Source organism: Tachypleus tridentatus, chromosome 10 (assembly GCF_004210375.1).
Source record: "Tachypleus tridentatus isolate NWPU-2018 chromosome 10, ASM421037v1, whole genome shotgun sequence".
In the NCBI taxonomy this organism is placed as follows: Eukaryota; Metazoa; Arthropoda; class Merostomata; order Xiphosura; family Limulidae; genus Tachypleus; species Tachypleus tridentatus.
The window spans coordinates 80,376,639-80,389,106 of NC_134834.1; the positions used below are offsets into that span (position 1 = coordinate 80,376,639).

Here is a 12,468-nt window from a genome sequence, read left to right on the forward strand (position 1 = left end):
TCAATTTTATTTAGGCTGCCTGTTAATTTATTATTTTTCACAACTTTGATATTTTTGAACATCATGTTCAGAGATGTAAGAATATATGGTAAAAGCTGATTAGAATATTTCAATGGGATTCATAACTTATTTCAAAATTGTATGGATATATTTGCACACACTAACACACCTGAATTGAAGTTTTTTTAAGTAAACAATGTATGGTCAGAGGATACTTTAACAAATTATAACTTAAAAAGTAGGTTGAACACCATCCTAATTTTTTTTTGGAGATCATATTCAGAGATGTAATAATATATGGTAAAAACCTGAAAAGATTGAATAACACTGTGACATGGTCAAACTGTGGCCTGTAGTAGGGCTATTTTTAGCTAAATCATAAAAAGTTGCATGCAACTACATTCTTTTACAGATCTAGAATTTTAATTACAACAGTTTCTGATTTATTAACTGATATGTTATAGGAAATTTGAAAAAAAAATCAGCTTTGTATCATATTAAGTCTTGGAGCTATGGCTTATTAAATAAACCAATGTTTTGTATGATTTTGGGTTTTCAGGTGATTTTACAGCCTCACTATGAAAATCCCAAGTGAGATAAACTTGGTTTGAGGCCATTTTTGAATTATGTGGGATAAATTCAGTCAGTGTAGCAAATTTCAGCCTTCTACCACCATTACTCTTGCAGCTTTAAGCACCCAAAGTTGCCCAAAAATGAATTTGCCAAAAATAAAAAATTAAATTTTACAGGGCTGTAAATCTGAAACTATTAGAGATATTGATCTAATCTTTGGTAATTTTCCATTATATGGGTAGATGAGCATATGTGAATTTTTTCAAGGCATTCTTAGGGTTCACCTGGAAAAGTTTCCAAAATCTGGATGATTTGACATGGAATGACCCAATATTTTATCTTAAAGAACAAGAATGAAACAGTTTGTAAATTTGGTTCTAAATTATCTTCTTTTTCCATAATAACTTACTGAAAATATTCTAGAATTTTATAAAAAACAAAATAAAAACCTTTATATAAGAAGTTTGGAGAAACAGAAATTTGTCGCTCTTGTTTCTTCCACGTAGAAGAAATAAAATTATTGTTGATATTGTTTTTATTTTGATACATTGTAAATTCAAATTTTGAATACAAATATATATAAAAACATACTGAAGATCCATTTAGTTCAAATTTTCATAAGGTTTAACATAGGAAATGCATAATAGTGTTAGCAATGCCTTAGTTTTGAAGAATTCAACTGGTTCATGTAAATTATCCCAGGTGGCTGGGTCTAGGTAAAATTTCCCTGTAATCTCCCCTCTTTGCACGTCTGTGGCTGCTCCTCCATTTCACCTTAGCCCTTTAACACTTAAAACTTAGCTTTTAATTGGCTTAAATTACTAAAGTGAACACTTGCACACTTTACTCTTTGTTATTAACCAGAAATTATGATAAAACCAAAAAAAGATTAAATTTCATTTCTAAATAACACAGCCTGACATGAATATTAAAACATCTTTAGAAACTTTAAATAATTATTATGTTTACCAACTGAAAAAAAAACTTCAGATATAATTTTCTACTAATTTTATACTGATAAAAACTTTTCACAGTGATTAGTTTCCAGAGGCAATTTTTCTTAATAAACTTAGAACACTAAATATTTTAACAGAAAAAAATCTTAAAAGTAAACCATTTCATAAAGCCAGGAAAATATTAGAACTGGGTTATTAGTAAAAATAACTAAATTAATTATCTGCTTCATTAATTATTAATTACATTTAACTAATCAGTTATTCCAATATGCAACTTGTATTGTCAGAATAGTCAAAAACACTAATTATGATTAACTGATAATTGAAAAATCATAACAGTAGTCTTTCATTTACTTGAATAATTTGAATTAAAAACCAACTAAACAAAATTATAATTTAAATTATTATTATTATTTCTGATTTATTTAAACTGTGAGAGTAATCAAATTATTGTTATAATGTTTTGTTTGCTAAGCACAAAGCTACTTCGTGGGCTATCTATACTTTGCCCAGTTTTAGCCTTCATAACTGGATCATCTCAGATTCAACTTCAATTGCTACTAAATTTGCTCATACTACCATTGTTATGGCAAAATACTGAGGTCATATGCAACTGTCATTAATTTTGTACTACTCACGAGATGTAATACAATTGTATGGCAGCACTGTCTCCATTGGTTGGTGTGTATTTCTTCTTGAACTATTGCCTAGCTGGAAAGGTTGATTGATTGATTGATTTAATGTTTTATGGCACAAAGCAGCAAGGCTATCTGTGCCAGACATTCGGTAAAAATGTAAAAAAAATAATAAAAAAATAAATAAATGTAGTAATAGACATAAATGGAAATGAAGATAAAACAAAAAAGTATAAAACCAATGTTGACACCTAGTCTACAATGTTAAGATAGAATGCAGAGTATAAGAAGTTGTAAGGTATTTACTCTAGCAAAAAGGTAATGATCATAACCCGCCAGGAAGACTAACAGGTAAGTTCAAGAACCATCGTCAATCACCTGAAGTTGGTCTTTCCAGTCCTGGTTCCGGGTTATGTGTCATAGCAACCAGTATCAAAATGTAAAAGAATAGAAGTTTTAAAAGATACATAGCAAAATTGTAACAATGAGTAGCCAAATGTCCAGTAAAAAGATAAAGTCAAGTAAATGGAGTAAAATTTGTAAAAGTAAATGAAGGTAAAAACAAAACAGCAATTAAAACAGAAAATGGTGTAAAAACCAATGGTGACATCCAGTCTTCAAAGTTGTAAAATATTTACTCTAGCAAAATGGTAATGATCATAACCCGCCAGGAAGACTAACAGGTAAGTTCAAGAACCACCATCAATCACCTGAAGTTGGCCTTTCCAGTCCTGGTTCCGGGTTATGTGTCATAGCAGCTATTATCAAAATGTAAAAGAATAAAAGTTTTAAAAGACACTCCGCAAAATCATAATAATGAGTAGCCAAATGTCCAGTAAAAAGATAAAAGTCAAGTAAATGGAGTAAAATTTGTAAAAGTAATTGAAGATAAAAGCAAAACGACAATTAAAACAGAAAATGGCGTAAAAACCAATGTTGACATCCAGTCAACAAAGTTGTAAAGGACTACCTGTAGCAGAATGGTAATGATCATAACCCGCCAGGAAGACTAACAGGCAAGTATAAAAACCACCGTCAGTCACCTGAAGTTGGTGTTTCCAGTCCTGGTTGCCAGGTTGTGAGTCAATATGGCCAGTACTAAAAAGTAGAGTAGTAAAAGTGTGAAATGATATGCAGCAAAAGTATAATAACAACTCGGCAGGACGACTAACGAGTAGTTCAAACGGATAGTTCAAACAGTAGCGTTAGTCACTTGAAGTTGGCCTTTCCAGTCCTGGTGTCGAGTTATTTAATGTTCTGGCCATTGTCCAATGTCAAATTGAATGAGAGAGATTAAAACTGTAAAAAATGAACCACAATTAAAATGGTGTAATGAATAAATATGCAACACTTAAATGAGATTAAAAAAATTAATGGGCATTAAAAAATTAAAAACATTATCAAGGTGGACAGAGTCACCATCACCAATAACTCTGTCCAATGTTACAGACTGACCCTGGGAAAAAATATGTTTAAAATATTGCCATCGTTGAGAATTTTAACGATGGCAAGAAAGTAAAACGTGGCTGATAGTGAGTTGAGTGTTACACAAACTACACATTGGTGCATCAGTTCCAGATAAAAGAAAATGATGAGTTAAAAAACTGTGACCAATGCGTAGTCTAGTTAGAACAACTTCCTCCTTCGAACTTTATGGAAGCTAGATGGCCAAAGTCCAATTTTGGGTTTGATTTGAAAAAGTTTTTTGTCGCGTTGCTCACTCCAAGTGGACTGCCAGCTGGCACGGAGCCGAGCCTTGAAGACAACACCATAGTCCATGTACGGAATAGGCATAGGAGTGATGGTGCTGAAGCAGACATATTTAGCTGCCATGTCTGCAAGCTCGTTCCCACGAATACAAACATGGCCTGGTATCCAGAAAAACTGGATTGAAGTAGCTGCTAATGAGAAATGGGCCAGTCAGTTTCGAATATCAGCGAGAATAGGATGTGAGCTAACGTGTAGCGATTCCAAGGCAAGTATAGAACTAAGCAAATCAGCATAAATAGTGCAGTTGGAGTACTGCTCAGCTGCAATATGATCCAGGGCAAGAGATATGGCATACAGTTCAGCAGTGAACACAGAAGCTGTAGAAGGGATTCTGCGCGCAACTACTGACCCATAGCAAACCATAGCAGAGCCCACTGAATTACCTGATTTGGAACCATCTGTATAAATGGGAACTGAATGATTGTTTGAAAGATATTCATTGAATAAAAAACAGTACTTCCAATCTGGAGTATCTGCCTTTTTTAGGTGACTGAAAGAAAGGTCACATTTGGGGGCTGTAATAAGCCATGGTGGGATGGGCCGACCTGTGGAATCTGCAATGTTATCCAAGGACAGACCCAATTCATCCAATTGCACCCGGATGTGAAGGCTAAACGGAGCAATGACAGATGGTCTGTTCTGAAAAAGTACTGCCCACCGAGGAAGGAAAACACATTTCCAGGTGGGATGCTTTGGTAAGGAATGAAGTTTCGAAGTATATTGTAAAGATAGTTGCAAACGGCAAAGGTGTAGAGAAGGTTCATGAGATTCAATGTATATACTTTGAACTGGAGAGGTACGGAAAGCCCCAGTGCAGAGTCAAAAGTCCTTGGTGATGAATGGGGTCCAGCATCTTTAAGGCCAAGGGTCTGGCAGAACCATAGACCATTGATCCATAATCGAGTTTCGATCTAATAAGAGCACGATATACCTTTAACATTGAACAGCGATCTGCCCCCCAACTGGTAGAAGAGAGAGCATGGAGGATGTTCAGTGCTCTTGTGCATTTGACCCGAAGCTGCCTTAAGTGTGGTATAAAGGTCAGTTTACGATCAAAGATAAGCCCCAAGAACTTGGTCTCTGGGACCACTAGCAGCAAAACTTCACCGATATGAAGTTCAGGATCAGGGTGAATACCCCGTTGATGGCAAAAGTGCATGCATACAGTTTTGGAGAGAGAGAAATTAAAGCCATTCGCCAGAGTCCACTTCCGTACACAATTGAGGGCAGTTTGTAGTTGCCGCTCAATATATCTCATGTTTGACGACTGACATGAGATGTGAAAGTTGTCGACATACAGCCCATTCGCAACAGTGAGAGGGAGTTGTTCAGTGATGGCATTTATCTTTATACTGAAGAGTGTAACACTCAATACACAGCCTTGAGGGACTCCAAGTTCCTGTACAAAAGGATGGGAAAGTGTTGAACCCACACGAACTTGGAATCTCCTGTCCATTAAAAAATTTTTAATAAACATGGGTAGATGGCCACATAACCCATATGTATGGAGGTCTCGCAAAATGCCATACCTCCATGTTGTGTCGTAAGCCTTCTCTATGTCAAAGAATATTGATACAAGATGTTGGCAGTTGAGAAAGGCTTCTCTGATAGATGTTTCAAGATGAATTAGGTGGTCTGTGGTGGAGTGCTGTCGACGGAACCCACACTGGGTGGGTGAGAGGAGGTTGTTTGATTCAAGGAACCAAACAAGATGAGCATTAACCATCCTATCTAATGTCTTACAGAGACAACTCTGTCAAAGCAATTGGACGGTAGTTTGAAGGAATCTTGGGATCTTTCCCTGGCTTAGAGAAAGGTAAAATAATAGCCTGGCACCAGGCATCAGGAAAAACATTCTCCTGCCAGATCCGGTTGAAAACAATCAGAAGGACATCAAGAGAAGCAGGAGATAGTTGGTGCAGCATGTCATAATGAATATCATCAGGTCCAACAGACGTACTGGCAGACCGATGAAGGGCCATTTTTAGTGCCACCAGGGTAAAGGGATAATTATAGTCAAAGAAACAGTCAGTTCGAAAGGAAAGAGGTGATCGCTCAGCCCGAGTCTTGATGGCCAGGAAGGTGGAGGAACAAGCAGAAGTGCTAGATACCCAGCAAAATCTTTCACCTAGAGTGTTAGCGATGTTCCGAACATCAGTCACCTCCTGACCATCAGAGAATAAGATCGAGAGGGAGACAGAATTGTAGTGCCCATTAACCTTTCGAATCCTGTCCCATATGATCTTGGAACTGGTGGTAGAAGATATGCTGGTTGTGAACTTAATCCAAGATTCCTTCTGGCTTTGACGTCTTACCCACCTAGCATGTGCACGGGCCCGTTGGAAAGCAACCCGGTTTGAAAGTGTGGGATATCTACGAAAAGTATCCCAGGCCTGCTTTTGAGCCTTCCATGCTAAGTGCCAAGCAGGATTCCACCACGGACAAGGATATCGTGGAAAACGTGTCGAGGTTTTAGGAATACACTGAGCAGCTGCATGTGTAATACAGTCAGTTATCGCTGCTACACAGTCGTCTATTGATGGCTGATTTACGATGGCAGGATCAAGTTCTGCGACAGCAGTGAAAGTGGACCAGTCTGCCTGATCCAGCTTCCACCGGGGCACGCGGGTAGGGTGGCATCGACCACGGCCAGTCTCTCTCAAAGGATGGGAAAATGATCACTGCCTAGTGGATTACTGTCAACCCTCCATGAAAATGGGAGAATAATGAAGGGGAGCAAACTGAGAGATCAATAGCGGTAAAGGACTGACTAGGTGCATGAAAGTAAGTGGAAGAACCAGTATTGAAAAGAGAAAGATTGTGATCAGAGAGCATCCGCTCTACAGATCGGCACCTCCCATCAATAATAGCACTTCCCCAGAGGGGATGATGTCCATTAAAATCCCTTAGGATTAGAAATGGAGATGGCAACTGTTCAACGAGAGCATCAAGATCTGATTGATCATATGTCTCTCCAGGGGACAGGTACAGAGAACAAACAGTGATGGTATGACCCAAGGAAACACGAATGGCTACAGCCTCCAAGGGTGTTTTGAGTGACAAAGACAGGGTGGGCACGTGTTGATCAACCAACAGTGCCACCCCTCCATGTACTCGACCATCACACAACCTGTCATTTCTGTACAGAGAAAACTGCCGAATGGAGACAGTATCAGCAGTTTTGAGAAATGTTTCTTGTAAAGAAAGACAAACAGGATGGTAGGAAGCAATCAGCGTTTTGATATCATCCAGATTAGAACGTAAACCTCGACAGTTCCATTGTATCAAGGTGGCCATTTTTAAGAACAGGTAGGTGAAGTGGCTGGAGAACCCTTCGGTTTACGACCACGTCTTTTTCTTTACTGTCTTTAGTCGGAGGAGGTCTATCAACCTCCATGGATCCTGCTCTGGGTCGGGTGGGCAGGTTTTTGTTATTGGAAGGGGAATCCAGTGACTGAGGACGCGAACAAATAATTGTTTTGTTTCTTGTGGTGGGAGAAAAAGATGTATCAGAAGAAATTCCTGTATTTGAAACTGAAGGACATGGATCTTGAGGTTTGTTGGAAGGTATGGGAGGAACAGAGATGGGTGTGGAAGTCGATTCATCAACCTTTTTAACCACGAAGGTCAAAAGGCTTTTCATTTGTTTTGAAAATGATTCTCTTGGAGGCACAGAGAGATCTGTCTTCACTCCCACTGTAGTTGTGGAATGAAGTGCAACAGCATATGTCCGAGATGGAGTTGTGGACAGCAATTTCCGAGCCTCAGGATAACTAATGTTATGTGTCGTTTTCAAACGCTGCACCTCTTTTTCCTCCAACCATTTTGGGCAAGAATGAAAGTAAGAGGGGTGAGAACCATTCCAGTTTACGCAATGTGGGTTCATGTCACAGTCATAGGCATCGTGGTCCTTGCCTCCACAACGAGCACGTCAGGGATCCACGACAAGATGTCTTTGAGTGGCCGAATCTCTGACATTGGAAACATCGAAGAGGGTTTGGTATGTATGGCCAAACCCTGCAAATGAGATAACTTGCCTTGATGGTGGCAGGTGCACGTGGTGAAGTAAATGTTAAAACGAGGGTATTTGTTGGCAGTGTAACTCCATCTTTGCAAGTGGAGATTCACCTCACTGCAGAAACTCCTTGAGTGGAGAGACCAGCGAGAATCTCTGACTTGGGAACGTTCTTCAAATCCCTTTCAACAATAACTCCTCGTGAAGAATTCAAGGTAGCATGGGGTGTAACCTCAATAGGTATATCCCCAATTGCCTTTGAATTCAAGAGAAGTTCACTGTGTTGGGATGTGGATGTTTCAACCAATATGTCACCAGATCGAAGTTTCTTTACTGACTTTGGAGAGCCAGCAAGTCCCTCTAGTCCCTTTTGAATAAAAAAGGGGACATTTTCCCTAAAGGTTTTTCGGAAAGAGAATGTAATATAAGAAAATGAGATACGTGTGTTACTGATGTTGAAGATTGCTGTTCCGAGTATTCAAGATGTGGTCGCTTACCCATTGACTGTTTTTTTACAATTTTATTTAAATTTTTTGGAGGATTCATAGGAAAAGGAAAAAATTTTGGTACCCACTGACCCCACCCACCATGGAGCCATACAAGGGGACGCACTACAAAGTCATGCAAGGACAATGCAGCAACGCCAAGGTTTCATGAGCACTATACCCAAACACCAGCATCAGGCACAATGTCCACAACACCCATTGAGAACTTCCAACACTGGTACTTGGTTGACTCTAGCCCAAGTAAACCAGCCGATTGACCCAAGGGGGGCCACCCAAAGGCCGCCCGTCTACAGGAATTCGAGGCCAAAGTGGTGTGTTAGAGTTGGACCCCTCAACCACCAGGATCCGCTCCTCCCCTTCACGGGTCACCATGCACGGCAAACACGTGGGTGAATGTTTAGATCTCAGAGAAGGTAACCAGATAGAACAGAACCTTCCCTGGGAGGTCCCCTCACCACGTACAGGAATCCACACCGAGGGGAGCTGGAAAGGAACTGCATGACAGTAAATGTTGCAAACTTTTGTTTTCACCTTCTTCTTTTAGAACTGATTAGTTTGGGCAACTAGCAGGCATCACCTAAAACCATTTTACTGTTTTCTTGTACTTACCAAGATACTGATTAATGGATAATGGGGCTGCCAATTAACTTATTAGCAAATATTACTAACTTCCCAAATCTAGAAAATATGAATCCTTCTAGGAAGTAAAAATTAAATCTTACTTGAACAAAAATCTTGATATATTATAGTTCTATAAAAGTTACTTACTGCTAGACATTGCTATTATATTAAATGACCAAGCTGCCAACAAGAAAACTTACCGAGCTTAATAACTACAAGAAGTTTTATGTTATAGTTTCACATAGGTTAGTTTATATATCAATTGCTATACACACCAGTACTAAGTAAAATAAAACAAAAAACTCAAATAGTTGTATTTCACATATTACCTAAACAAGTCATAAATAATGACTGTGGTTTACGAGCTACAACTTTCATCCATGTTTCACCACAACCAGCAACAACATCAACAACAATTTTTTGTTTGTTGTTTTGATTGATATAAGAAAATGGCTTCAATATGTCAACCAAGTCTTCTACAGTCATGGAACAATTAAACAAAGCAGCTAGGTAAGGTAAGTTGGTGCTTCTCAGCTGTTCCTGTTTTGTAACCTATAATAATTACATATAATAATCCATTAACATCCATAAAGGTCACATGCTCGCTTGTTCATCATGAAAATAACAAACAATACATACTATCACCCACAAAATTACAAGGTTCCCTCTCTATATAAATTTTTTATAAATTCTTAAATACTGATGGTTCTTTCATTTCTCTCCAAAAACAACTGTTCTTAAATAAATTTTATTTCATCCACACTTCTTATATCCACTAAGGTGAATACTCTTTGTAAAACGAAGAAAACTGACATTTTTCTTAAATTTAGAAAAAAAAAATATATACCTTGGCAAAATGCATTATAAAAAATGCTGTTCTTTATTCAAATAAATATGTTGTAAACATAAAGATGTCAAACTGGTATTTTGTGGATTCAAAATAAATAATTATTTGCTCATTTCCACCTGGAATATTGTTCTGTACAAAACAATGATTACTTTTATACTTGTGGTATTTCTATTTTCTTCTAAGTCTAATAAGGGAAATTAAGTTTGTTCCTTTGAACAACAAAGATTAAAGTTGCAGTTAAAGTATTCACATGCTTGATCATGTAGTTATGTTCACATAAAATCAAATTCAACCACTAGAATTCTGTTAATCTGTACCCAAGAGTATTCTTAAATAATTATGTCCAATATTTCTCTACTATCAATGCCAAAAGTAATGTTTATTTTCATCAAAAACAATTCAGTAGTGTTAGTTGGACATTTTTGTGAAAAGTTGTAAAGTAACTAAAGGTAACAAAATCCAACTAACTGGAAACACAAAGTAAATAATTATAATATAAAATCTAAAGTTTGAAACTCATTTATTTGCTGTGAGCCTGAGATATCAATAAATTTGTCAAACCCACTAAAGATGCACTCCCCCTCTGTCAAATTTTCAGTTTCAAGATCTCTTGCTGATCATCTTTACAAATTATAGGGCTGATGACCATATTTATATCAAAAAGAAAGAGCAAGTTCTCTACAGAGACTGTAAAAACTGGTAGAAAGCACCTGAAGGTTTAGATAATGAAATACCTGTTATTTAAGATGCATATATAGTATCATCCATTGACAGGAATACTATTTGGTGGCAAAAATTAAAATATAATATGCTGAGCTTTCATAAGATACAGCAGCAGCTGATCAAATCAGATATACATTTGAATTTTTGTTTCATATCAAACTTAAATGATTATAATATCACCAAACTTAGCCTACACAAGATAATATACAAAATACTTTTTTTTCTGCTTATTAAGGTTCTTAATGCAAATTTTAAAATATACATAGCTAATATTTCAATACTGTTATCAATACAAAAAAACAACATTCCTAACAAGTAACATTTCATCCTACACAAAAGATACACAAGAAAGTAAAGACTGATAAAAGTCGAAAAACCATCTGGGACAAGAAAAATTTGAATATGCCAAGAATTAAGTCTCTTAAACTTTCTCTTTGTTTGCTATGTCACAAGGCCTTCATATTTTAATACAGGCACAGATACTTGGAAAGACAAACAATCACAGTTATGTAATGATGTGCATATACTTTAGTAATACGTCATTATCATGTTCTCAACCTTCACAATAATTTAATACAACTGTTATAAGTAAAAATTTACGAGTTTATAAGCATGAATTATATTAATAGGCACTATGCATTAATTTTTATGCTAACAACATTATCTCTTGTTGCACCAATGAAAACCTAAAAAATGTGTGTTGTGATAAAATTTGCACGATAAAAACTTTAAAAAATAATGCGTTTAAACCTTACACGTTTTAAAAAACTCAATTCTGCTTTGATTTTTCTCCTTAGTTTCGCTCCTCCTTTCTTATCGGGGATCGCAGAAACTGCTTCAAGTAGGTTATTGGCCTCTAACAGCTGTGCATTTAGACTTAAATCACACATTTTAGCAGTCACGACGTCATAACAGTTTGGTCCTAACTTAACATTTTATATAAGAAGGCACGTTTCTAATACCACTACTCACACCTTTTACTATTATCAAAATTTGATTCATTACGTGGTAGTTTAGCCTTTTTTTTTTTTTTTTTATAGTTTTGTTTCCCATTTAAAGGCCCTCTAGTAGCTAAGAATTTATACGTCAAATTTAACTTTGAAGTTTAGAAACACAATTAGAAGATATACTAGATATATTTATGCAGAGTCCCCAGGAGTGTTCTATTTTAAAAGTGGATAAAACCAAAATTAAGAGCAACAAATATTTTTGATTGCATATTGATTAAATATTGGATATGTGAGCCGCTTAGTACCACTTTTTGAATAGTGGACAGGTACCAAAGAATTGGAAGTAAGCTAATGTAACTCTTCTTTTCAAAAAAAGTGATAAAAATTGTCCCAATAATTATAGTCTTACATCATAAGTCTTACATCAGTTGTACCAAAAGTTTTGGAAAATCAAATAAAAATGACGATAGTAGGAATTGGGGACAAAATATACATTTTGGCAAGATAATAGTTATCTTCAGCTAAGACAGTTTATTTTTTAACAGGGTGGTTGGCTTTTGGAATGAGTTGCTTTTGGATGTTGTAAAGGCAGTAAGTTTAAATGAGTTTAAGTGAAAACTTGGTAATTATATGGATGATGAAGGATAGCTTTAAGATTTTTTAAAATTTATTTGTTAATAGTTTTATTTTAGTTTAAACGGTGGAACAGCCGAAATGGTATAATAGTTTTTTTTTTTTCCTAAATGTTATGTTATGTGATGTCATTTCAGTGCCTTCTGACGGGCTGATAGACGAACTACTGTATAAGGTTGCGAGTAATTAAAACAGGTGGTCCCTCCATTTGGCCTTTGGCACCCTTTCGGAGAAAT

General features: G+C 36.5%; 1 protein-coding gene across 1 annotated transcript in view; it reads right to left on the bottom strand.

The window, feature by feature from the left end:
* Window positions 1-11,718, bottom strand: part of LOC143229680 (UPF0415 protein C7orf25 homolog) — a 32,842-nt gene extending 21,124 nt beyond the window's left edge. The window contains exons 1-2 of the mRNA XM_076462368.1: window positions 11,405-11,718; window positions 9,406-9,628 (exon numbers count right to left, since the gene is read on the bottom strand). Coding sequence (XP_076318483.1) covers window positions 9,406-9,628; window positions 11,405-11,539 — 358 coding nt within the window. The 5' untranslated portion in view covers window positions 11,540-11,718. The remainder of the gene's footprint in view (window positions 1-9,405; window positions 9,629-11,404) is intronic.
* Between the last annotated feature and the right edge of the window lie 750 nt (window positions 11,719-12,468).